General features: G+C 44.5%; 1 protein-coding gene across 1 annotated transcript; it reads right to left on the bottom strand.

Annotated features, from left to right (window-relative positions):
• Positions 1-1,762: 1,762 nt before the first annotated feature.
• natd1 (protein NATD1) lies at positions 1,763-25,678 on the bottom strand. The gene is made up of 3 exons (XM_080206088.1): positions 25,476-25,678; positions 12,147-12,265; positions 1,763-1,969 (listed from the first exon to the last, which is right to left on the bottom strand). The coding sequence occupies exons 1-3, from the start codon at positions 25,573-25,575 to the stop codon at positions 1,826-1,828; spliced, it is 363 nt and encodes a 120-aa protein (XP_080062214.1). The 5' UTR covers positions 25,576-25,678; the 3' UTR covers positions 1,763-1,825.
• Positions 25,679-27,735: the final 2,057 nt, after the last annotated feature.

Below are 27,735 nucleotides of genomic sequence, written 5' to 3'. Positions count from 1 at the left end.
CATAACCCCATCCAGATCCATACAGTACAAGTGACAAGGAGAACATGCCAAACCTTTGTCAACGTTTCAGTGCTTTTTAACTCATTAATAAATGGCTGATCAGCCCTTACCCTCTGTTAGTTATTTTAAGGTTTTTTTCCCAAAAGGTATTTTTAGTTGTGTTTAAAATGTTTTGAGGATTTATCCGATTTCTTAGCCTCATTGCAGGATTACGATTTGCCTTTGAGGCATTTTAAAAAGGCAATTCCTTTAAGCGTGTGGTGCTCAATAACTCCCTCCCTCAGCCTGTGTTCCCCCTTTATCTCCCTCAAACTCTGTCCATTTGTCAATTCCCTCAGCCTTCTCTTTCCTCTCACATCTCAAGCTTTTAAAATCCAAGCCTATTATCCCCTGACCAAAGAATCCTGATTTGTTTAGGCTTCTGCTCGTATTGCTTTATAACCTTGGTGGCAGGACCTGGGGGGAAGCTGCAACTAATACAAAACGCTGGGGCCGGGAGGAAGGTGGGGTGTGAGTGTGTGGGGAGTGGGGTGTGAGTGTGTGGGGAGTGGGGGGCTGGCTCAGTTTTGTAAACCGAGCTCGTCCAATCCAAGGCAGAGCTGAAAGACCGGCTTAAAAAAAATACAAACCATTGGTCTGACAGTTCCAATTGTTTTAAAGCCAGTCTTTCAGGTCAGTTATTGACTGAGCTGCTGTTCTGCTATCAGTTGGGTTGCACGATTTGAAATATCTCCCCCAATAAATCTGAATTTACTGTCACTCTGTACATATGGTAAAGCTTACAGAACAGGTTAATGAGGCAGCCATTGAAACCAGTACTAACGCCTGCAGTGTTATTGAGATATTTTCCTGTCAAATCAGCAATATTGCACAGTGCTGTTACATTAAAGTTTGTACTCTCTGGTTTGTGTAATAGTTGCAGTGGGATCACCTATATGTACACAAATTAACACCACATTGTCATTGCTGCTCTTAATTTCAATCACCCATGCTGCTTATATTTATGTATATTATGCATATATATTGGATGATACTTGTAACCAGATGCTGGCAATGGGCATTATCATTTAACTCCAAATTTCCTCTGTTTGTTTGGCGACTGGACTGGTGAATCTCCCGGGGGGAGGAAGTGCAGGGTTGAGGGGATGGGTTGAAGGGCAGAGAGGGGATAAGGAGCCCAGAAACAAGAGAAGCACCAGCCCCCATGTTTTCCCCCCTTTGGCTCTGCCTGTCAGTATTCTCCAATCTGTGCTTTCACCCTTTTAACTGGGACTCACTCTTGTGTTAAAAAGGGGGACAACAAATCCCAAGGGAAATATTCCAACCCATAGATTTTGAAAAAAGAAACACGAGAAAGAGAGAATTATAGAAAAAGAGAATTACAAAATGCAACATTTAGCACAATGCCAGACAAGGTGTGGGAAGGTTAATCCCTTTGTAGAGTCAATATCGTTGAACCTGTAGCAGGGTAATGTAGTGCCCTGTAAATGTTTCCCGAGTCAGTTGGGAAGGGCCAGATTCTTCAGACGTCACACGAAGGAAGAAATCCCATGGGTACAAAGTCAAAAAGTCCATCTAAGGCTTAAAAGGGGCACATTCTGAAAAGTAAATATACACTAACCTCGCACATTGAGAAAATATTATCCATTCCCTTCCCCACCCCCCAGGGTATATTTACACATTTTAAATTGTATGCAAATAATTAATGTGACAGCACCCCCGCAGTCCCCCCTCCCCCATCATACCCGTCACAGCGCCCCTCCCGTCCCTCAACAAAGAAAGGAAAAATCAAGTATGTAACAGTGATCACTGTGACCAGAGCCTCCTAGCGCAGTTGGAAATCTGTGGGTGCTCGCTGCTGTATCCGCTCCATGTAGTCTGGCAGTGGATTCTCTTTGATATACTTCTGGAGGTACCAGCAGGTCAGGTGAGCTCGGAGATCCTCTTCAACCACAAAGTCCAGGGCAGCCTGGGTACAAAGAGCAAGCGGGTGAATACAAAGAACCAGCTGGGAATGCAGAAGAAAAGACTGAGTGGGCAAGGGAAGGAGAAGAGGGGGAAAAAAAAAGAACAAATTTGCAACTGTAAACGCTCAAATAAAATAAATCCTTGCATTTTTGTTCATTCGTGGGATGTGGGTGTCACTGGCTGGACCAGCACTTATCATCCTTGATTGCCCTTGAGCTGGGTGGCTTGCTAGGCCATTTCAGAGGGCAATTTTAAGGGTCAACCACATAGGCCAGACCAGGTGAGGACAGCAGATTTCCTTTCCTAAAGGACATTAGTGAACCAGGTGGATTTTTCCGACAATCAACAATGGTCTCACGGTTATCAGTAGACTTTAAATTCCACATTTTTATTGAACTCAAATTTTACCATCCGCCATGGTAGGATTCGAACCCAGGATCCCAGAGCATCATCCTCGATCTCTGGATTACTCGTCCATTGACAATATCATTACCCTGCTGCCTCCCCTTTTACAGCACCTTTCAAAATCTTGTGGATTTGTGTCCCAAAGCACTTTATAGATCATGAATTATTTTGAAAGACTCTCATCCAATGCCTGCAGTGTTGGGATTGGGAATGTGGCTCCTAGTCAGACCCGAGTTATCTTGAATGAGGTGAGTGAATGCTTTGTCAGTGCTTCTGAGGAGGGAGCTTAGGCAGCAGTGGGTGAAAGGGACTGTCCTGTCACCTCTACCCTTCTCTCCCTGCCCGTGAAAGCATGTTGTAATGAAAGAAACACAGCAACAAATACTCACAGACTAGATAATGTGTTTGTTTCCTGATGTTAATTGAGAGATAAATGATGGCTGGAAGGCCTGCCCCCCTTCCCCTTCCCCATCCCTTTAGCTTCACGTGGTGGGACCTTTGACTTCCACCTGAGAGGGCAGACAGGGCCTCAGTTTAATGTGTCACCTGAATGGCAGCACTTCTGACTAAACAGCTTAATATCACCACAATTGCCAATCAGGTACATTTGCGAGAGAACAGCACCATTGGCACTGAAACGGTGGATCTACCAGCACAACAGGGGCAGGAAAGAGCAAGGCCGGAATGTCCATTATGTAAAAGGGTACATTAGCTTATGAATTGCATGCTAATGTGTAGCACAAGACTGCACAGCTCAATAAGCAAAGTAGGAGTTGTTAATGATTAAATAAGAAGTCTGATTGATCAGCAGCTAATGCAACAGCACAGATAGGGGTTTACTCCTCATGATTATCTCGCTGCCCCTTAGATGCATCATTGCTATTGACCTCAATGACTCCTTACGATAACAAGTTCCTTCTCCAACCCACTCTGTGAGAGAGGAAATATCTATGGACTACTCCGCTGGATTTATTGGTGACTATCTGATATTTATGACCCCTTCACAATTGGAAATATTGTCTGCAGTTTCAAATCCCTTCATAATCTTAATGGTTTATATCAGGTCATTTCTCAGTCTCCACTTTTCTATGGAGGAGAGCCCCATATTTATCAGCCTTTCCCAATAATTAGAACATCTCACATCTATTGTTATCCTTGTAGCTCTTTTATAGGCTCCCTCCCACCCCCCTGCCACTGCTTCGACATCCCTTCTAAAATATGGAGACCAAAGCTGTGCAGTGTGCTCCAAGTATGGTCCAGACAAGCTTCTGTACAAGTTCGCACAGCTCTCTTGCCCTTCAGTTTTATTTCTCTGGAAGTGCGCCCCAGAGCTGTGTTTGCATTTTTATAGTCTCGTTAATGAGCTCTGCTTCTGGCACCTCCAGAACAAATTACTTGTACTTGCATTGGGCATCTGTCAATGTCCTTGTGTTGTGTCATTCTTCCTAACTCCAGTGCACAATACCATCACTAGAAATTCAACTAGGGGACTCTTTCATGGAATTCAGATTCTTAACGGCTGAGCCATCCTTAGTTGGTCAATAGGTGCAAATAACAACTGCATTAGCACTGCTGTGTCACAGCATCAGGGACCCGAGTTCGATTCCAGCCTCAGGTCACTCTCTGTGTGGGGTTTGTATGTTTTCCCCATGTCTGCATTGGTTTCCTCCCACAGTCTGAAAGACTTGCTCGTTAGGTGTATCAGCCATGCTAAATTCTCCCTCTTCATACCCGAACAAGCGCCATAGTGTGGCGACTAGGGGATTTTCACAGTAACTTCATTACAGTATTGATGTAAGCCTAGTGGTGACACTAATAAAGAAACTTTACTTTGGAATATTAATGACTGGTCCACACTAACTCATAAGAAACCGTTTGTGTTACAAGAATTTTCCTACAAGGTAAATATGACCTAGATTTACCCATCAGCTCTTCACATCCTGAGAAAATGTATCAAATGGCAGGCATCGGGTATCTGACCAGAACAGTTTCAGATTTATCGGGTTCGTTAACTTATCAACATTGGAAAGGAATGACTCCCACATCTCATTCCTGAGTTTCTAGGGACAATCAGATTTTAGTAATTCCTGTTTCTACTTTCTCCCTCCTGCTTTTTAAAGGTGTTTGTTTCATAGCCATCAATTCAGAAGCTCATTAGCCAATACCTTTGGCTAAGATCCCTACAGTGTAGAAGGAAGCCAATCGGCCCATCGAGCCTGCACCGACAACAATCCCACCCAGGCCCTATCCCTGTAACCCCACGTATTTAGCCTACTGATCCTCCTGACACTAAAGGGCAATTTAACATGGCCAACCCACCTAACCCACACATCTTTGGATTGTGGGAAGAAACTGGAGCACCCAGAGGAAACCCTCGCAGAGATGGGGAAAATGTGCAAACTCCACACAGGCAGTCACTCAAGGCTGGAATTAAACCCGGTTCCCTGGTGCTGTGAGGTTGTGACGCTAACCACTGTGCCACCCTGCTGCCCTAGTCTAGTAAAGCTGTAGCTCAGTGCGTCACCCTGTCACCTCTCAGTTAAGAAGGTGCGGGTTCAAGCCCCTCTCCAGAGACCTGAGCACAACATGTAGGTTGACACTCCAGCATCAGCGGCGTGCTACATTACCACAAGTTTCACCATTTCAATGAGACACTAAACCAACGCCCCAATTTACGTTCATGTAAAATCCTGTGACACGATTTCGAAGTAGAGCAGGGGAGTTTTATCAGTGTTCTGGGGACTCCCTTAACCAACAACACTAAAAGGAAACTATCTGGTTAGTTTCTCACTGCTGTTTGTGGGAGCTTGCTGTGCACAATTTGACTGGTGCGTTTCCTGCATTACAATAATGACAACTCTTCACAAATGTACTTCATTAGCTGTAAAATGCTCTGGGGTGAGATCTGGTCATGATAGAACTTGCATTTACAGAGTGTCTTTAAGTGATCCTTCAAGAAAGATAATTGAAACCTTCCCCATATCAATATTATGCAGTGTGCTGTGGTGATCCGGGATGCACTGTTTGAAAGTAGAAAACAGGTTCAATAACTTTCACAGGGGACCTCGAGAAATATTTGAAAGGAGCGATTTGCAAGGCTATTTTAGTGGCTAGCTTTCTCAAAGACCTGACACACACAATGGGCCAAACATCCTCTTTCTGTGAACAAAACTATTAGTAGCTTGTGTAAATGGTCTTATTGATTGACGAGCCAAGATATGAGCATTAATATGCACAACTATTCAGTAGGATGGGGGAACAAGAACATTAGTATAATTTTAACTGGGTTCTAATGAATGTGATTAACATTACAAGTTGGATGAAGCCAGGCAGTTCTTCTTGGTGAAGTGACATTAGTAGTTTTGTAACTATTCTTTCAATCGCACTCTGACCAGCATTGCCCCTTTAAAGAAGCAAGTCTCAAAACTGAGGGGACAACTTGTCACTGAATAATCAGCAGCTGTGAGTCATTTTCCTCAACATTCTCCGTCACTCTCTCTCTCTTTCTCACACACACACACAGATATACACAGATTCTGACAGAAAATCAGACACAAACACACACACACACACACACACACACTTGTCATAATAAACAGCATTTACTTCACAGGCCAGGTCTCTGGGCTGTTGCCAATGCATAAACCCACGTTACTTTCTGTTTGTTGCTGAATGCCAGCAGAACACTGGTTTGGATTTTCTAAAGTTTCCAGGGAATTCCATGAACATGCAACAAGCAAGTCCAAGTTTCAGCGATATATCCCCAGCCAGGCTTAACCATTCCGGAATTTTACAGCCTTAGGTGGGGCTCCTTTTGTTTTGGATTTTTTTCCCACTTTTTCCAAGCAATTCCCAACAGTATTCCTTTGACCATTGGTTGCCGAGAATAGCTTTTTCTTTTTCTTACTATGTCACCTTGTTTTAAGTGGAGATGTGTTATATTTGTCAAGTGTTAAGTGGTGTTCATATTCCAGTGTCCCAGGCCAAACAGAGAGGAGGTGGGTCAATAACCACAATAGTGACAACAACAATCACAACTTGCATTTATATAGCACCTTCATGACAGTAAAATCCCAAGGTGCTAGAGAGGGAGATATTAGGCAGGTGATCAAAAACTTGGTAAAAAGTCTGACAACACCAGGTTTTAGTCCAACCGATTTATTTGATAGTAAACGCACAAGCTTTCGGGTTAGTCCCTTCGTCAGGTGAATGGAGAGTTCTGGCCTCAGACAGAGCATATAAAGCACAGACGGTTTAGAGATTACTGATTAGAATGCGAATCTTTACACCTAACCTGCTGTTCAAGTCCTGAAGTGGCTGACAATGTGTGTGGAAGGAGCGCTGATCACAGGTTAAAGGGATGTGTATTGTCTCCAGACAGTACAGTAAGTGAGGTTTTGCAAACCCAGGCAAGTCACGGGGGTTACAGATAGTGCGACATGAACCCAAGATCCCTGTTGAGACCGTCCTCATGTGTGCGGAACTTGGCTATCAGTCTCTGTTCAGCGACTCTGCGCTGTCGTGTGTCGTGAAGGCCGTCTTGGAGAACGCTTACCCGAAGGTCAGAGGCTGAATGCCCGTGACCACTGAAGTGTTCGCCAACAGGAAGGGAACAGTCTTGCCTGGTGATTGTTGAGCGATGTTCATTCATCCGTCGTCGTAGCGTCTGCATGGTCTCCCCAATGTACCATGCTTCGGGACATCCTTTCTTGCAACGTATCAGGTAGACAATGTTGGCCGAGTCGCAAGAGTATTTACCATGTACCTGGTGGATGGTATTCTCACGTGTGATGATGGTATCCGTGTCGATGATCCGGCATGTCTTGCAGATGTTGCTGTGGCAAGGTTGTGTGGTGTTGTGGTCACTGTTCTCCTGAAGACTGGGTTCCTGTTCCCTTCCTGTTGGCGAACACTTCAGTGGTCATGGGCATTCAGCCTCTGACCTTCGGGTAAGCATTCTCCAAGGCGGCCTTCACAACACACAGCGCAGAGTCGCTGAGCAGAGACTGATAGCCAAGTTCCGCACACATGAGGATGGTCTCAACAAGATCTTGGGTTCATGTCGCACTATCTGTAACCCCCGTGACTTGCCTGGGTTTGCAAAACCTCACTCACTGTACTGTCTAGAGACAATACACACCTCTTTAACCTTCCACTCACATTGTCAGCCACTTCAAGACTTGAACAGCGGGTTAGGTGTAAAGATTCACATTCTAATCAGTAATCTCTAAACTGTCTGTGCTTTATATGCTCTGTCTGAGGCCAGAACTCTCCATTCACCTGACGAAGGGACTAACCCGAAAGCTTGTGCGTTTACTATCAAATAAATCGGTTGGACTAAAACCTGGTGTTGTCAGAATTTTTACTGTGTTTACCCCAGTCCAACGCCGGCATATCCACATCATGATCAAAAACTTTGTCAGAGATAGGTTTTAAGGAGCGTCTCAAAGGAGGCAGGAGATGGGGAGAAGTTTGAGGAGGGAGATTTTATACAGTTCAAAACCTAGATGGTTGAAGGCAAGGCCACTAATAGTGCAGCAAAGGAAGAGGTTAGAGAGTGCACAAGAGCCCAGGCTTGCCACACAGGTGATTGTAAAGGACCTTGCAGCACTGTCCAAAACCAGGGGGGGTGGGGGGGGGGGCTGGTGGGAAGAGAGAGAGAGAGAGAGAGAGAGAGAATTCCCTTGCTGGGTTGACTAACATCTCTCCCTCAGTCATTGCCATTAACAGAACTGCCTCTGCACCTTAGCTGGTTGTAGGATCCTGCACGGCTGGTTGCCATATTTACCTACTTAGCAATCATGCCCAGAGTAATTTGTCGATTGTGAAACACTATCAATGTCCTGATAAGGGGTTAGATAAAAGCAAATTCTTTCTTTCTAAATAGAGAATTAGCAAAAGATAAGCAGCAAAGAATTCTGCAGCACTGTCTTATCTCGGATAATTGAAACCTTTTTGAATACCAGGATTATGCAATGGCTGAAATAATCCTGACTCAATACAATCTCTAAAGTAGCCTTGCCCCTTTCTTTAGAGGGCAGTCGAGGCCTCAGTGTAACATCTCAACTGGAAGACGGTACCTCTGACATTAGAGTACTATGCTGGAGAGCCAGCTCAGATAGTGTGCCCAAACTCTGAAGTGGGGCTTGAACCCACAACCTTCTGACTGTCAGAGCTGGCAGTCCTGCCTGCTGAGCTACAGCTGACATATGGTAGGAGTAAGAGACTCCTTCTATGCTCATTCCCCTGTCCCTTAGTGCAGTGTTAAATAGCATCTTGGTAAATGTTACTCCTCCCCCAACAACTAATTCATGGTTAATTAACTTTCCCTGGCATGAGTTCCATATGAGTGGCTATCCTTGCTAATAATGGAGCCTTCATAGCTTGTGTAAATAGTTATATTGATTGAGGTCCCAAGACATGAGCATTAATATGTGCAACTATTCAGTAGGATGGGGGAACAAGAACATTAGTGGTCCTATACATTGATATAATTGGTATAATTTCAACAGGGTTCTAATGAATGTGATTAACATTACAAGTTGGATGAAGCCAGGCAGTTCCTTCTTGGTAAAGTGATATTCAAGGCAAAAAAGAAATAATATATATTTACACAACGGGTGGGATTTTACAGTCTCACTTGTCCCAAAACCATAAGATTCTGCTCAAGGTTAACAGACCTTCCCATTGTCCACCCCTCGCCCGCTCGTCTTCCTGGGTGAATGCGGGAGTGAAATTCCGGCCAGTGTCTTTTATGACCTCAAGACAGCCTATGAAGTACTTCTTAAAGTGTCCTCACTGCGTTATGCTGGGAAATTTAAAAGTCACAGCAAGCTCCCACAAACAGCAATGTAATAATCACAGAATTGTTGCATTGTGCAAGGAGGCTATTCAGCCCATTGTGTGCAGACTGGCTCTCTGAACGAGCAATTCACTTTGTGCCATTCTTCCCCGTAACCCTCCACATTCTCCCTCTTCAAATAACAGTCTAATTCCCTCTGGAATGCCTCGACTGAACCTGCCTCCACCACACTTTCAGGCAATCCAGATCCCAACCACGTGCTGTGTGATACAAGTTGTTTTCATATCGCTTTTGCTTCTTTTGCCAATTACTTTTGAACCTGTGCCCTCTCGCTCTTAACTCTTTCACGAGTGGGAACAATTTCTCCCCATCTTCTCAGTCCAGCCCCTTCATGAATTTGAATTCCTCAATCAAATCTCCTTTCCATCTTCTTTTCTCCAAGGAGAACAGTCCAAACTTTTCCAATCTATCTTTCAAAACACCCTGGAACTATTCTTGTAAAACTTTTCTACGCTGTCTCCAAAGCTTCACATCCTTCCTAAAGTGTGGCACCCAGAATGGGACATAATCCTCCAGCTGGTGCCAAGCTAATACCTTACACAAGTTCAACATATCCTTCTTGCTCTGTACTCTCTGTCCCTATTAATAAACCCCAGGATACTGGATGCTTTATTAACCCACTCTCTCAACCCAAGAAAGTCCTGACGCTTTCAATGACCTATGCACATATATGCAAGTCTCTCTGCTCCTCAACTGGCTTTAGCATTGGACCCTCTATTCCATCTTGTCTCTCTGTGTTCTTGCTACCAAAATGAATCACTTCACATTTCTCCACATTGAAATTTTATCTGCCAACTGTCCACCCATTCCATCAACCTGTCTACATCCTTTTGAAGTTTTACACTAATCTCTTCACAAAGATTGGTATCAGCCGCACATTTGAAATTGTGCCCTGTGCAAGATCTGGATCACTTTAGAAATGTTAGTTAAGGGATAACTATTGGCTAGCAGTACGTAAATCAGAAGTAAAATAATCCAGCCAAGATGCCCCTTACCAATTATCTTAGCAGTGTGACATGACGACAAACCTGCTGTTTGAGTACAACTTCCTTCAAAGAAATGATTACGTGATTCCAGCAATAAACATTTATGCCTTAGGCTAACAGCTCAGTCAGTGAGATACAGTTTTTGTGGAGATATCTTAGAACAGCCAATGCACAACACCCTCCAACAGATGTTTCGCTTTAAGCCATGAGCTTCGGAAAATCCTCACACTGAACAACAAGGGTTACCTTAGCAACCATGCTGCCACCAATCAACAGGGGGCCTCAACCAACCAATTACAAAGATCATTACAGTCATGACAACAAGAACAGAACCAATAATGTTTATCTTAATATTTTGAGAATAGGTCACCTTACTCAAGGATCTGCACAAGCTGCCTTAGTATTGCCATACTTCTTGCTACTATTTCTGATGGGTTAACTTGGGAATGAATGCTTTCTCTTTTGTGAATGGGGGATAGATTTGATATTGAGAAAGAACCAGTTGTCATAAAATTGTAAAGCATAGAAAGAGGCCACTCCTCCCATTGTGTCTGGGCCAGCTTTTTGTCAGGATGATCTAATTAGTCTCATTCCCCACTCTATCCGTAGCTGTGCAAACGGTTCCCTTTAATTCCCCGTCAAAGTTACTATTGAATCTGTTTCCACCATCTTTTCTAGATCTTAACAACTCACTGTTTGACCACTTATTTCCCCTCTGGCTCTCTCTTGCGAATTACTTGTAACCTGCGTCCAATGGTTACTGACCCCTGCCAGCAGGAACAGTTTCTTCTTATCTACTCTGATAAGAAGCCTTTCTAATTCTGAACACCTCTACTAAATCCCCCTTTCACCCTTTCTGCTCAGTGAGAGGGATTCCAGCCTCTCTGGTCTTTCCACGCAGCTGAAGTTCCTCATCTCTGGCACCGGTCTCGTAAATCTCCTCTTGCACTCTCTCCTTCCTGAAGTGCAGTGTCCAGAATTGGACACAATGCTCCAGTTGAGGCCGTTGTCAGTGGGTTATAAAGTTTTACATACAAATTAGAAGGAGTAGCCATTTGGCCCCTCAAGCCTGCTCCACCATTGGATAGATCATGGCTGATCTGATTGCGGTCACATTTTCCCCCTACCCCCGGAAACCTGTGACTCCCTTTATTATTGGTCAAGAATCTATGTAACTCTGATATTCAGTCACCTAGTCTCGGCTGCTGTCCGGGGAAGAGATTTCCAAAGAGTCACAATCCTCAACGAGGATAACTCTCCTCATTTCTGTCTTAAATGGGTGACCCCCTATTTTTAAACAGTGACCTCTTATTCTAATTTCTTCCACAAGGGGAAGTATCCTTTTAGTATCCCTAGCATAACTTCTTTGTTGTCGATATTTAAAATTACAAGGATCCTGAATGTTTTTTGTTTAAAAACAGCCGAATCAGTGTCCTGCCACCTTCAGAGATTTTCACAGGTACTCACATCATGCCAGTCTCTATAAGATGATGAATGGGATGGATAGGATAGAGGTGGAGAGACTCTTCCCGCTCAGAAAGGACAGTAGGACTAGGGGGCACAGCCTCAAGATAAAGGGGGGGCGGTTTAGAACGGAGTTGAGGAGGAACTTCTTCACTCAAAGGGTGGTGAATCTCTGGAATTCTCTGCCCGTTGAAGTGGTGGAGGCTGCCTCGCTAAATATTTTTAAGACACAGGTTGATGGGTTTTTGATAAGAGAGGGGATTAAGGGTTATGGGGAGAGGGCGGGAATGTGGAGCTGAGCCACAACAGATCAGCCATGATCTTATTGAATGGCGGGGCAGGTTCGAGGGGCCAGATGGCCTACTCCTGCTCCTATTTCTTATGTTCTTATGTACAGCAAAATGTGTGAAGCAGCAAAGCAAGCACCAGTCATGGTGCTGCTAGTCCAGTAACATGTGTACCTTAGCCATTAGCTTTGCTATTCCTCTTCCTCTGTAGGCATCAGGAACCTCTGTGTGCTGCAGATCAATTGTCTTCTTTCCAATATAATCATATAAAAGCACCGCCCGCTCGTGTGAACCTAGAAAAGAGGAAACACAGTGGCAGTGGTGCAATGAACAGGATTGTTGCGTTTATATTACGCGTGGGACCGGGTGAAAATGTGCACGTTCTATCGATCAATTAATTTTGCACCGACGTGCTCTCATGCTCCATTTCTTGCCCAACGTTTCAAAGCACTCCAAGAGCTGTGCTAGAGCCGGAACTACCAGTTCCCTGGTGTTATGCAGACATAGCCCAGATTTGGAGGAACAATAATCCACTTTTGTGCCTCTGGGTGTTTTTGCACAGTTTAAGATAATTTTGTTAACAAGCATTCTCAGCAAGTGGGTGTCACTCGGAAGGCTGGCATTTATTATCCATCTCACATCGCTCTTGGGGCGGTGCTACTGGTGGGACTCATTCTGGAACTGCAGCAGCCTGTTGTCAGTATCTTAATGCCAATTGCACTGTTATGGGAAGCAGGTGATGGGTATTTAACTGACATAAATAGAGGATAGCTGGGACACTGGGTGTGAAAGTATAAGTTCCAGTTGGTTGCTAATGCTGGACACATATTAAAAAATAATGAAATTATGACTACAGGTTATAATTACCTAAGAGTGTAGCCTGAAAATGGAATAATGTCTTACGGAAAGGTGGACAGTTTCAGTGAGAGATTGGAACTGTCCATTCTCCTGAGACTGGGGACAAGGACAGTGCGGGGCACACAAGGTCCAGCTTCCAATGCTGATGGTACCTGCTTCCCATAGCTATGTAGCCAGAGCGGGTCTAGCTTCCTATTCAGCTGTTTTACAATGATTTTGTTTTGTGGAAGAAATCCAAATGTGGTAAACCTCAGATTCCACTTGTGTATAAACCGTCTGAGAATCTCAATCTTTGAGAAGAAAAATCTCTCTGTTCAAAGTATTTGAACTGGTCGCATTTTGGATTGAAGCTGCAGCATGTCATTTTATTATTAGATTACATATGGCACCAGATCACATATATACACACACATACACATGCACACACACACACACACACACACGCAGACATGCACACACACACACTCGCAGACATGCACGTACACACTCGCAGACATGCACGCACAAACTCGCAGACATGCACGCACACACTCGCAGACATAGAAAGTTAGAAGTCATTAATCATTTAAATAGCTTAAGGAGAGTTTTCCTGATGCACACTTGTTCACACAGAGGCTGGTGTGTATATAGAATGAGCTGCCAGAGGAGGTGGTAGAGGCAGTTACAATTACAACATTTAAAAGACATCTGGACAGGTACGTGGATAGGAAAGGTTTAAAAAGATAAGCAACAAACACAGGCAAATAGAATGAGTTCAGTTGAGGAAACCTGGTCAGCGTGGATGAGATGGTCCGAAAGGCCTGATTCTGTGCTGTATATCTATATGACACAGCTAAATCAAGGATCAGCTATTCAAACATACACTTGCCAGATCCTAGCTCTGATCTCTAATCGGTGTTGACTTGCTTGGGTGGTAGTAATGGTGAGGCCAAATGCCTTTTTGAATCTGTGATTTTATCCCAAAGAGCTTTGTGAGTTGGCTGCCACTGGAGTATCTGACAGCAAATACCAGGCAGCACGGTGGCACAATGGGTTGGCTCTGCTGACTCACAGCACCAGGGTCCTGGGTTCGATTCTTGGCTTGGTCACTGGCCTGTGTGGAATTCGCACTTTTCCCCGTGTCTGCGTGGGTTTCCTCCCACAGTCCGGCAATGTGCAGGTTAGGTGGATTGGTCATGCTAAATTGCCCCTTAGTGTCAGGGGATTGGCTAGGATAAATGCATGGGGCTATGGGGATGGGAGCTGGGTGGCCTCAATGGGCCGAATGGCCTCCTTCTGCACTATATGTATGTATGTATATATCTATGATGTTGCAATCTGCCTCACTGCCTCAAATTCAAAGGAGGAGGGAGTGCAATCAGCCAGAGTTCCTGTTGTGATTAATCCGCAGGTAATATCCCACAGGATAGTGCACTGCAAAGCAGCTCTGCCTCTAATGGTGGCTCTCCCACCTTGCAGTCCCAAGTTGCTTGAAGATGCAATCCAGGTTGACACCATCGATGCAGTACCAAGTGGCTGCTGCACCATCAGAGGTGCCATCTTCTGGATGGGCCATTCAACCATTTGCTCCCTGAGTGGGCCTAATAGATCGCGCTGCTTCGAAGGGAGCAGCTGCTTCTATCCAGGGAACAGGCTAATATTCACCCCTCAACCACACAGAAAAAAACCCACACATTATTTAGTTACTTGTTGTTTATGGGATCTTGCTGTTTGCAAATTGGCTGCTACTCTTCCTCAAATTACGACAGTGAGGACACTCCAAAGGACTTGACTGGATGTAAAATATTTGGTAATGTGCTGAGCTTGTGAACAGCTGTATAAAAGTGCACGTCCTTATCTTTCTTTCACTCAGTACTCACTGGTTTGACAATCTCTGTTACAGGGCTTGAACAACACTTAGTCCCTGATCAGGAAGATGCACACCAATGCAGCAAAGTGGCTCCATCCAGTCAGCCGAGAAATACAGTTGCTAACTTCAGCACCACCGAACAAGTTGCAAGATTTTTAAAAAGACTTTCTAAGTAGGGAGGTCTTGCTGCAGCTGTATAGGGCATTGGTGAGGCCGCAGCTGGAGTACTGTGTGCAGTTTTGGGCGCCGCACCTGCGCAAGGATATCTTGGCCCTGGAGGGAGTGCAGAGGAGGTTTACTAGGCTGATACCGGAGTTGAGGGGATTGAGCTATGAGGAGAGGCTGAATAAACTAGGCTTGTACTCGTTAGAGTTTAGAAGAATGAGGGGAGATCTCATTGAGACGTATAAGATGATGAATGGGATGGATAGGATAGAGGTGGAGAGACTCTTCCCACTCAAAAAAGACAGTAGGACTAGGGGGCACAGCCTCAAGATAAAGGGGAGGCAGTTTAGAACGGAGTTGAGGAGGAACTTCTTCACTCAAAGGGTGGTGAATCTCTGGAATTCTCTGCCCGTTGAAGTGGTGGAGGCCGCCTCGCTAAATATTTTTAAGAAGCGGGTTGATGGGTTCTTGATAAGAGAGGGGATTAAGGGTTATGGGGAGAGGGCGGGAAAGTGGAACTGAGCCACGACAGATCAGCCATGATCTTATTGAATGGCGGGGCAGGCTCGAAGGGCTAGATGGCCTACTCCTGCTCCTATTTCTTATGTTCTTATGTTCTTAAGTGCATCATTTGTACAGGCAAGAGGCCGCGGAGGCAATCTGGTGTCGGTAGCTCTACTGTATGGCAAGCTCCTCTCAAAGCCACACATCATCCTGACTTGGAAATAAATCTCTGATCCTTGGCAGTCACTGGGTCAAAGTCATGGAATTCCCTCCCTAACGGCATGTCAGCCCACAGCACATGAACTGCAGCAATTCAAGAAGATAGCTCACCACCACCTTCTCAAGGGCAGCCAAGAATGGGCAATGAATGCTGGCCCAGCCAGCGATGCTATGTCCATGTCATGAATGAATAAAAATGACTTCTGACCAATAGGGAACTTCAATGATTTACTCACCCATATTAACAGAATCTTTCTAAACCACCTTGAAACTTCAGAAGGGAAGAACTCCTCATCACCTTCAGTATGCCCTTCTGTGTGCAAGCACCCCTCACTGTCAGTTCATTCATTCCTCATTTCACTAATTGCTCACAACACTGCAGTTCTTTTGCATTGTGGATATTGGCTTTTCAGAGATGAAAAAGAATACTATTTATACGCTGTCTTTCATGACTTCAGGGCATCTGAAAGTGCTTTACAGTCAATTAAGTATTTTTTGAAGCGTACTCACTATTGTACTGTAGGAAATCCAGCTGCAAATTTGTACAGAGCAAGGTCTGAAAAACAGCAAGGAGTTAAATGCCAGATACTCTGTGTTTAGTGATGTGGTTGAGGGATAAATATTGGCCAGCTCAACAGGAGAACTCCCTAGCTCTTATTCAAAATAGGATCATTAACATTCATCTGAGCAGGATAGAATCTCCGTTTAACATCTCAGTTAGAAGTAAACACCTCTACTGGTGCAGCACTCCTTCAGCACTGCAGCATCAGCCTGGATTATGTGCTTAAGTCTGGGGATGGGAATTGAACCCTGCGCTTCTGGCCCAGAGGTGAGAGTGTTTCAGCCAATGTTTCTCAATATAAAATATCTCACTGGTAGCATCTTTCTCACTAATGACAGTGGACCTTTTTCCTGTTTGTTTTTCAGTTTTGGTACTTGTGTAATGAACACTTTTTTTAGACAGTGTTCTGTTTGGCTGTCTCTGAAACATCAGTAAGAAGTCTCACAACACCAGGTTAAAGCCCAACAAGTTTATTTGGAATCATGAGCTTTCTGAGCGCTGTCCTTCCTCAGTGACCCACCTGATGAGGGAGCAGTGCTCTGAAAGCTCTTGATTTCAAATAAACCTATTGGACTGTAACCTAGTGTTGTGAGACTTCTAACTATGCTTACCCTAGTCCAACACCGGCATCTCCACATCACTGAAACATCAAGATAGATAGTATGAATCAATTCAAAATTGAGGTCATAAGTTGAGGTGTACTGATTTTCTACACAAGATGCCACACGAGGGAAATGGGTAACAGCTTTTAAAAGTCCATAGCATGTGTGCAAGTCAAAGGATTTTCTGCAACATTTTGACTTTTGGGCGACATGATGAAATTTCAGTCCTGCTAACTTCCTGAGATCCTTCGGCCAGCATTGCCAGCTCAGGTTGAATGCATTCCAGAAAGTTTCATCACGTGACCTCCTGCCTCCAACTGTCCCAGTCTCATCACTGGCTGCCCAATATGTCCAACCCTACAGTGTTCCACGGTCTTATGGCCAATTGGAAAATGAATTGACTCATTAACAAGGCCAGACACAGAAAAACCATGGGCCCCACTGCTTCTCTTATTTCCAGGACCCTGATTCTTCCCCTTGGCCCCCTCCATTTTATCATGCATGATATTTTTGTCTTTTTCATCAAACAATCACAGAAAGATCCAGATAAAATGATAATGTCCATTGTTGGCACCTGGTTACAAATATTGTCCGATATATACACAGCATGGGTCATTAATATTGAGAGCAGCAACAATATAATGCGATGCTAATTTATGTGTAGGTGATCCCATTGTGACTATTAAACAAACCAGAAAAGTACAAATTTTACTCAGCATTGTGCAATATTGCTAATTTGACAGGGAAATATCCCATTAGTTATTTAGTGATTTTATTGACTACCTCAGCCCTCATTAACATATTCTACATATTGCACCATCTGGAGATGGAGACAGTAGTGTTGTACTTGAGAGAAAGATTCAAGATTTGCAACCCAGATAAGCGGCACAAGATCTTTTCCATTTTGTAGGAGTAAGCTTTATCCTGCATGGGTGCATGAAATTATCCAGTATAATTATTTCATACAAGGGATCTAATTGGATTCTATTTTATCAGAAATCTCCCAGGATACAAAGATCAAATGGCTCCTGAGCAACAAGGTGGAATGATTGAACAACATAAGTTTTCACTGTCAGTGAGAATTATTGGAAGCCTCAGGTGTCTCTTGCAACACAATTTTTAAGGGGCCAGAAGACAAAAGCTGAATAGTTCACAATTGTGTCTGTTTTCTTGATCAGCAAGTCTTCAGACTCTGCTGAATGCTGTTCATACAACAATATATTTTCCATATCTATTCTGCAAAACAACACTATCACAATACTTCAATATCTCAGAAACATCATAAAAAGCACTAAGATAGATAGGGATAATAGGCAAGTAGCTAAAAGGACAAAAGTGAAGTGAATGAAAAAGACTCTTGAGAATCGTGTGCAGTGTAAAACAGGTTACCGATTCACTATGAGCCCATTATGTAATCCTGTCCTGGCAATCTCACAAAGTCCACTCGCAGCAAACTTTCATTTACAGTAAAATATACTGAACTCCAGCCATGATGCACCCTCTAACTCTGGGTGACATAGGCCAACAAGCCCAGCTCATCTCAACTGTCCAGAATGAAATTTGAACACACAGCCTCCCCCGCAACATAATCCCCTCCAACTTCCTCCTACACCCTCTCCAATCTCCATCCAACCTCTCCCCCACACACCCCCTCCAACCTAACCTCCCACACATTCCCTCCAACTTAACCCCCCCACACACTCCCTCCAACCTAACCCCCCCACACACCCCCTGCAACCTAACCCCCACATCCCCCACTCTAACCCCAAACCCCTTCTAACGTACCCCCACCACCCTCCAAGCTCCCCCTACACCCCTTCCAACCTAACCCCACACACCTCTCCAACGTTCTCTCCACAACCACTCCAACCTGCCCCCACACCTCCCCACCCTAAACCCCACATCCCCACCAACCTACCTCCAACACCCCCTCCAGTCTTCCCCCTACAACCTCCCCCCACACCACTCCAATCTTCACCCCTACACCCCCCAACCTCCTCCCACATCTTCTACAACCTACACCCCCACATTCCCTCTAACCTATCCCTTGACTGATGTGTCAAACACTGGGGCCTGGGGGAGTGGGGGGTCTGGACTCTGTGTTTTAAACTGGGTTTCTTGTCATCCAGACTGAGCCAGCAGTCAGATTGGCTTTAAAAAGCCCCCCACACCCACTTCAACCCCCCCCCCCATACATTTCCAACCTCCCCCCATACCCCGTCCAACCTCTTCCCCCCACTGCCTCCAACCTACCCCCCCCACACCACCCTCCCACTCCACGCCATCTCCAACCTCCCCCTAATACTCCCTTCAACCAACCCCCGCCATATCCCCTCCAAACTATGCCCCACACATCCCCTCCAGCCTACCCTCCACACATCCCCTCCAACCTACCCCCCACATCCCCTCCAACCTCCCACTTCAACCTCTCCTCTAACACACCCTCACCCCCTCTAACCTCCCCCAATTCCCTTTTGTGGGCTTTTCAATCCGGAAAATCGAACCATGAAGCTGCCTGAAGCTCAGAAGCAGCAGCGCAGCAGCTTGTGAAACTGACCTGACACCGACATACAGGCTTTAAAAAAATTGGAATTCTCCAGCTGTGATTTTTTAAAGCCGATCTGACTGCTGGCTCAGTCTGGATGACAAGAAACCCAGTTTAAAACAGAGTTCAGACCCCCCTCCTCCCACAACCTCAGGCCCCAGTGTTTGATGCATCTGAACCCTCTCTCTCCCAGGCCCTGCTCATTACTACTGGATAGGCTAATCCGTGACCAGTCAAATATATTAATAAACAGATGTATTGAAAAAAAGTTATCCCAATGGTTTCTTTCCTCTTGGCATTAACTTGCAGCAGTGCCCTGAAGATCCAGCTGTAAGACCTGGGGATTCAGGCCAATTTTGGAGTGTTGGTGACTCTAATCCAGATGCTGATTGTGGTGCAGAAACTAATTGGTTTACACTGCTGCAGCAGATTGCAATTCATCTATCCCCCACTCCACTCTGGATTGGCAAGCCACTCTCAATATAAGAACATAAGAAATAGGAGCAGGAGTAGGCCATCTAGCCCTTCGAGCCTGCCCCGCCATTCAATAAGATCATGGCTGATCTGAAGTGGATCAGTTCCACTTTCCCGCTTTCTCCCCATAACCCTTAATTCCCTTGTCTGTCAAAAATATTCTACCCCCTCCCCACTTACATGTTGACAGAAAGAGTCTGGAAAGTGTTGAACACTTACCATATCTTGGCAGTGCACTACTTTCAAAAAGTCACCATTTACGCGGAGACCCAACAGCACCACCTCCGCTTTCTACAAACCACGGCAGGATGTGTTTGGCATCAAAGAAATCCACAACTCAACAAGACTTATTATGTAAAAAGCAGTTGAAGCCACTACACTCTGGACTGTATATCAGTGCCACACAGGAGCACCACAGCAATTCCATCAGCAAAGTCTCTGTCACATCCTCTGGATTCAATGGGAGGATCACTGACCAAATACTAGGCTTCTTAAAGCCAATGCCATAAGCAGTCAGGCAAACTTCTACAAAATCTACATCCATGGACTAGGCCCTGTGTCCAGATGCCTGGAAAACGTCACCCGTCGTCTTCTGTTTTCTCAACTGGCAAACTCTCTAGGGGAGGACGAAGAAAACACTCCAGAGATACTCTGAAGTTTGCCTCGAAGCATGGTGGGAGCAGGTTGTTACCAATCATTCAGAATGGCCACAGTTTGTCTATCAAGCTGCATCACACTTTGAGTCCAACACCTTAATGATGAGGCAGAGCAGCAGCAGAGATAGAAAGAAAACAAATCCTGTACTCCTGATCCCACATCCTTGTTTTTTTCAAAAAATTCATTTGCAGGGTGTGGGTGTCACTGGCTAGGCCAGCATTTATTGCCCATCCCCAGGGGAACGTCCAGGTGGTGGTCTTCCAGCTTATCTGCTGCTCCTGTCCTTCTAGAGTGTTGCAGTTGTGGGTTTGGAAGGCACTGTCCAAGGAACCTTGGTCAATTGTTGCATTGCGTCGTGTAGATGGTACACTTCGCTGCTTCTGTTCATCAGTCGTGGAGGGAGTGAATGTTTGTGGAAGGGGTAGCAATTAAATATACTGCTTTGTTCTGGGTGATGTCGAGTTTCTTCTCATCCAGGCAAATGGAGAATATTCCATTACATCCTGAATTGTGCTTGTAGGTGGAGGACAGGTTTTGGGGAGCGAGGAGGTGAGTTACTTGCCGCAGGATTCCTCGCCTCTGACCTGCTGTGGTAGCCACTGTGTTTATATGACAGGTCCAGTTTATTTTCTGATCAATGGTAAACACCAGGATGTTGATAGTGGGGGGATTCAGTAATGCCATTGAATGTCAAGGGGCAATGGTTAGATTCTCTCTTGTTGGAGATGGTCATTGCCTGGTACTTGTCTGTATTTTACTTGCTGCTTGTGAGCCTAATTTTGCATATTCTCCAGGTTTTGCTGCATTTGGGCATGGACTGCTTCAGTATCTGAGGAGTCAATAATAGTGCTGAACATTGTGCTGTCAGTTGTGAATATCCCTGTCCTTATGATGGAAGGTCATAGAAATATAGAGACTAGAAGCAGGAGTAGGCCATTCAGCCCTTCGAGCCTACTCAGCCATTCATCTTGATCATCAAATTCAATATCCTGATTCCCCCTTCTCCCATATCCCTTGATCCCTTTAGCCCCAAGAGCTATGTCTAATTTTTTATTGAAATCAGACAACATTTTGGCAAAAACTACATTCAGTGGTAGTGAGTTCCACACATTACCACCCACCAGGTGAAGAAATTTCTCCTCACCTCAGTTCTAAAAGTTTTACCCATTATCCTCAAACTATGACCCCTAGTTCTGGATTCTCCCACCATTGGGAATATTCTTTACGAATTGACCCTGTCAGAATTTTGTAAGTTTCTATGAAATCCCCTCTCACTCTTCTAAACTCCAATGAATATAATCCTAATTGACATAGTCTCTCCTCATATGACTGACTTGTCATCCCAGGTCATTGATGAAGCAGCTGAAAATGTTTGGGCCAAGGACACCATCCTGAGCAACTGCTGTGACATCCTGGAGCTGAGATAATTAAGCTCCAACAACCACAACCATCTTCCTTTGTGCTGAGTGTGATTGTGGATGATCCTGCCCCTTGTGGCCAGATATGCCGGTTGAGAATTGGCTTGTTCAGCTGAAACACATGACCTGAATAGACATCACATCCCATCCCAACATAATGAGATTTCCTGGTTCTGTATGGGTTACAGGAGAGGCATCTTATGCTGCTCTCACACTGCAGCTGGAAACCCGAGACCTGGTCCTCATGGTTCACTCGCTGATGTGCATGAGGTCCTATAGAGCACAAGTAACACTGGGCACATATTGCATGATAGTGCTCTTCTCCCAAGTATGGATATGCAGCAATCAGACGAGGACAGGGAAAGGGAGGGTCAGCTGTCACTATCACATCCCACTCCCACTTCCATTCACCACCACTTGTGATCAAATAGTCTTCCAACTGCCTCGGCCCAGATCCATTCACTCAAAACAATGGCACTTCAGTGTAGGGATGCCAACTTTAGTTGGATGTATCCTTGGAGCTATTATCACTTCATCTCCAATCAAACAGTGGTTTTCCCATCTCCAACATCTTTACAACAATCAAGAAAAATGTTCAAAGAAAATGAAAAAAATTATACATACAGACTTTCCTTTCCCCAACAGGTCTTTCTGCTGTGGCAAGGGGAAAGTGGAGAGGTGCAGGGGGGGTTGCTTGCTGCAGTGACCAGGAGTTTAATCCTTAGATCCTGGAGAGTGAAGGGCAATCCTGAAGAGTTGGCAACCTTGCTCAGTTGAAGCATCAACCAGGAGAACCTGAAGCCTGGAACCATAGCTTATCAGGAAGGCGTGTAACTATTTGACCATGATGTAGATATCTCTCACCTCTCCTGATCATGATTCACACATTGCTTCTTTCCAGCTGTCAGCCATGGCTCGCACTGCCATAGGTTCAGCACCTTCAGCCTGTTCTGCCATTCAGTTAAATCATGGTTGCTTTTACTTAGCTTCATCTATCTGCCTTGGTTCCAAATTCCTTATTACCACGGTCTTGCCAAAATCTACCAATGCCCCTGCCCCACCAGCCTCAACAGCTTCTTGGGGAGATTGCAGGGTTAACTCCCTTACCAGAGGTTTGAGTACAAAACCTGTGACACTGCTGTACTGAGCGAGTCTTTTGGAAGAGATGTTAATCTGAGGCTCTGATACTTCTGTCACTAGTGCAGAGAAGAGAGGGGAGTTCCCCACAGTGTCCTGGTCAACATTTCTCCCCAAGACATCACTAAAATACAGATTATTCTGTTGGTATCACATTGATGTATGTGACAAACTGGTTGCTACAACAGTAATTACAATTCAAAAGTACTTCATTGGATAGAAAATCCATTGAGATGTCCTGAGGTTGTGAAAAATGCTATAGAAAGTCAGTCTTTCCTTTTCTGTCTATTCCCAGTCTGAATTGGGAATGGTGAGTTAGACAAGAAGACCTGGCTGACTATCTGATCCAGTCGTGATTCAGTTCCACACTGTGCCAAGGTGGGACTTACATTTGACAAAGGGCCATTGTAGCTAAATCAAGTGGATCACCACACTCCGCCATGAAACAAGTGCCAGGAGCATGGCTTCATCCTCAATCTCCTTTCTCTCCCTATGATGATGATACACATCTAACTATGTTGTGTTGGCAGGTTGGAGATTGGGAACCTGCTGGGCTGAGGATGGTGCATGTGAATTCAGTACCCAATCACTCTGAATCCTTATCCTCAGAGTCTCCAGTGGCTTCAATCTGTAACTCTGATATCACCATGTAGCAACAACATTACAGCCTGCTACCCATTGTCTCTGCTGTCTATGTGCTGCTGATAGTGTTTTAAAAGGAAGAACCTGTATTTATACAAAAGTTTATCATGTCTCCCAGAAATACATCAGGGGCGCATCAAATATCACGAAATAGTTTCTGATGAAATGACTTTATTTTGCCATTCCGAGTCACTTGAGCTTCTCACATGCAACACCCACAGGTACACAAATTGTGTTACTTAGCTGTAAATTTCAGCCCTCACACCAGTTACTATCTCAGACTGACACCAACCTAGGCACCCTATTTCAAAGTGGCATCTCTCAATCACAAAGATGTTGCATTACCCATCTTGTCTGCTGCCTCCATCCATCATCATCCATCAAACCCTTATCGATGACTTCCAGACTCAACCACTCCAATATTCCCCTATCAGGTCTCATCCTCCACCCTCTGTAAAGGTGAATTGAACCGAAGTCCTGTGCCCTCTCAGACCTATATCCAATTTACCCACCACGCTTGTGCTCAGCAATCTGCACTAAGACCTCAACTGAAAAGGTTTCATCCTCAATTTCTAATCCTTGAGATCTCACTCCTCCTCATCTCTGTATCCTCCTCTGGCCCTGCAACATTCGAGTGACCCTGCAGCCCCTAATTCTGAAGCATTCCCCCAATTCCTTTGTCCCAGCAGCAGCAGCAGCCATGATCACAGCCAAACGGGCCTCACATCTGGAATTCTTTCCTGAAAGACATCCCCTTTTCCAGCTTTCTCGGCATTCTCTAAATCCAGCTTTTAGTTATTCATGTCACTAATGTGACACCCACATCCTGTGAAAGGATTAAAAGTAAACCCACTTCCTTTGGCAGTGTCAATTTTGTTTTTGCCTGAGTACACTCATCCGAAGCACCTTTGGGACATGCTGCTATTTCGAAAGGTGTCAGAAACTGGAAGTTGTTCAGACTTGGTCTGTAGATTAGTTTCAGCACTCTACAGATCGGACAGACAGATGAGATAAAGATCATTCAGAGTCCCTTCTACCTGACGACTATCCACTGAGCCTCTTGCAGGAAGGGGGTACGTGCAGGGTGAGGGCCGGAGCTATGATGTTCCTCCTTCACCCCCATTCCCCAACCCCATATTCTGCAGCGACAGATGCCCCCCCACCCCCTCGAGCACCACTTGTTGGAGTCTTTGGGGGGAGGGGGATAGGAGTTGTACCCCAACAGGAGCCTCCTGGGACCAGGTCACGGTTTGGATATCCGCTACTGCCTGTATAATTCAGCTTATTCCGCTAACCAGGTCCTCTTCCTCCTCCCCACCCCATCCAGCAACACCCCCCTGACACCTACCTGAGCTCACATTTGGTTCACAGGGCAGGATCTCCCAGGCACGGGCGTGTGGTTTAAACTTTTGCATAACTTGACAATGCAGTAGACACAGGCCAAGAAGGAAGTCTACTTCAAAGGCACTGTGCGCAGGTTGGACTTTTGCACCGAATTAGGGAAAAGGTCACACCAACATCAGGAACACAGTAAACCCCCCTTTCCAAGGACCGGGAGCGAGGGGCAATTCTGCGGGGGCATCATAAAGAGAGTGCGAGGGCAGGAGTCAAATTAGGAAACAACAGAGAGGGAGCAAATAAAGGGTTAACCTTTCGGCCCAATGGGGTTATAAATAGCTTGGTAAAAACAAGGTGTCTAAACATTTTTGTGCAATAAAAGCCCTAAAGTCCCCAACGCAGGATACTGTTGGTTGCTTTGTGGAATGAGGTAGGTGTTTGTCAGAGAAAGCGTTTGCCCTTTTAAGGAGTATAATCTCCCTTCGGTTGAAAACAAAGGTGAGAAACACAGGGAGAGGATCTCCGCTGCTTACCGTTCAGCCGGACCTCGAACTGTCTCCTCTTGCGGTCGTGGTCCACTTTGATGGGACAGTTGTTCTCGTCTTGCACCGGGATGGCGTTGGACTCGGCCATCTCCGCTTGGAGCCAGTGTTTTCCCCTCTCCCTCTCTCTCCCTTTCAGGGTTTCATGTTCACCGATCGCTTCTGGAAACTGACATAAACATTGCCACAGGAAATCAGCTGTGAAACCACGTGCGGCACCGGGAGCCAATCCCCCTGCTGCAAACTGTTTCTGATACATTCCACGCCTACCTTTCACATAGCTGGGCTCACAATCACACACTTATATACACACACTCCATACACTTATATACACACACTCACATACACTTATATACACACACTCCATACACTTATATACACACACACACACATACACTTATATACACACACTCCATACACTTATATACACACACTCCATACACTTATATACACACACTCCATACACTTATATACACACACTCCATACACTTATATACACACACTCACATACACTTATATACACACACTCCATACACTTATATACACACACTCACATACACTTATATACACACACTCACATACACTTATATACACACACTCCATACACTTATATACACACACTCACATACACTTATATACACACACTCCATACACTTATATACACACACTCACATACACTTATATACACACACTCCATACACTTATATACACACACTCCATACACTTTTATACACACACTCCATACACTTATATACACACACTCCATACACTTATATACACACACTCACATACACTTATATACACACACTCCATACACTTATATACACACACTCACATACACTTATATACACACACTCACATACACTTATATACACACACTCCATACACTTATATACACACACTCACATACACTTATATACACACACTCCATACACTTATATACACACACTCCATACACTTTTATACACACACTCCATACACTTATATACACACACTCCATACACTTATATACACACACACACATACACTTATATACACACACTCCATACACTTATATACACACACTCACATACACTTATATACACACACTCCATACACTTATATACACACACTCACATACACTTATATACACACACTCACACACTTATATACATACACTCACATACACTTATATACACACACTCACATACACTTATATACACACACTCCATACACTAATATACACACACTCCATACACTTATATACACACACTCCATACACTAATATACACACACTCCATACACTTATATACACACACTCCATACACTTATATACACACACTCACATACACTTACATACACACACTCACATACATTAACATACACACACTCACATACATTAACATACACACACTCATGTATTAACATACACACACTCATGTATTAACATACACACACAGGTATTAACATACACACACTCACATACACTTACATACACACACTCACATACACTTACATACACACTCCCACACAGTTAGATACACTTATATACACATACTCACATACACACAGTTAGATACACTTATATACACACACTCACATACACACAGTTAGATATACACATATATACACACTCACACACAGTTAAATACACTTATATATACACTGATATACACACAGTTAGATACACTTATATACACAGTCACATATACACAGTTAGATATACATGTACACACACTCACACTCACATACTTTGATTTGATTTATTATTGTCACATCTATTAATATAGTGTAAAGTATTTTTTCATGCACGCCCTTCAGACAAAACATACCATTCATAGAGAAGGAAATGAGAGAGTGCAGAATGTAATGTTACAGTTATAACTGGGGTGTAGAGAAAGATCAACTTATGCAAGGTAAGTCCATTTAGAAGTCTGATAGCAGCAGGGAAGAAGCTGTTCTTGAGCCAGTTGGTACGTGACCTCTGACTTTTGTGTCTTTTTCCCAAAGGAAGAATATGGAAGAGAGAATGTCTGGGATGCATGAGGTCTTTAATTATGCTGGCTGTTTTGCGGAGACAGTGGGAAGTGTAGACAGAGTCAATGGATGGGAGGCTGGTTTATGTGATGGATTGGGCTACATTCATGACCTTTTGTAGGTCCTTGAGGTCTTGGGCAGAGCAGGAGCCATACCAAGCTGCGATACAACCAGAAACAATGCTTTCTATAGTGCATCTGTGAAATTTGATGAGAGGTGTAGCTGACATGCCAAA

This window comes from Carcharhinus amblyrhynchos, chromosome 18 (genome assembly GCF_965287045.1).
Source record: "Carcharhinus amblyrhynchos chromosome 18, sCarAmb.v2.hapA, whole genome shotgun sequence".
NCBI classification, from domain to species: domain Eukaryota; kingdom Metazoa; phylum Chordata; class Chondrichthyes; order Carcharhiniformes; family Carcharhinidae; genus Carcharhinus; species Carcharhinus amblyrhynchos.
The sequence above is the reverse complement of the archived record's forward strand: the minus strand, read 5'-3'. Positions and strand labels throughout refer to the sequence as shown.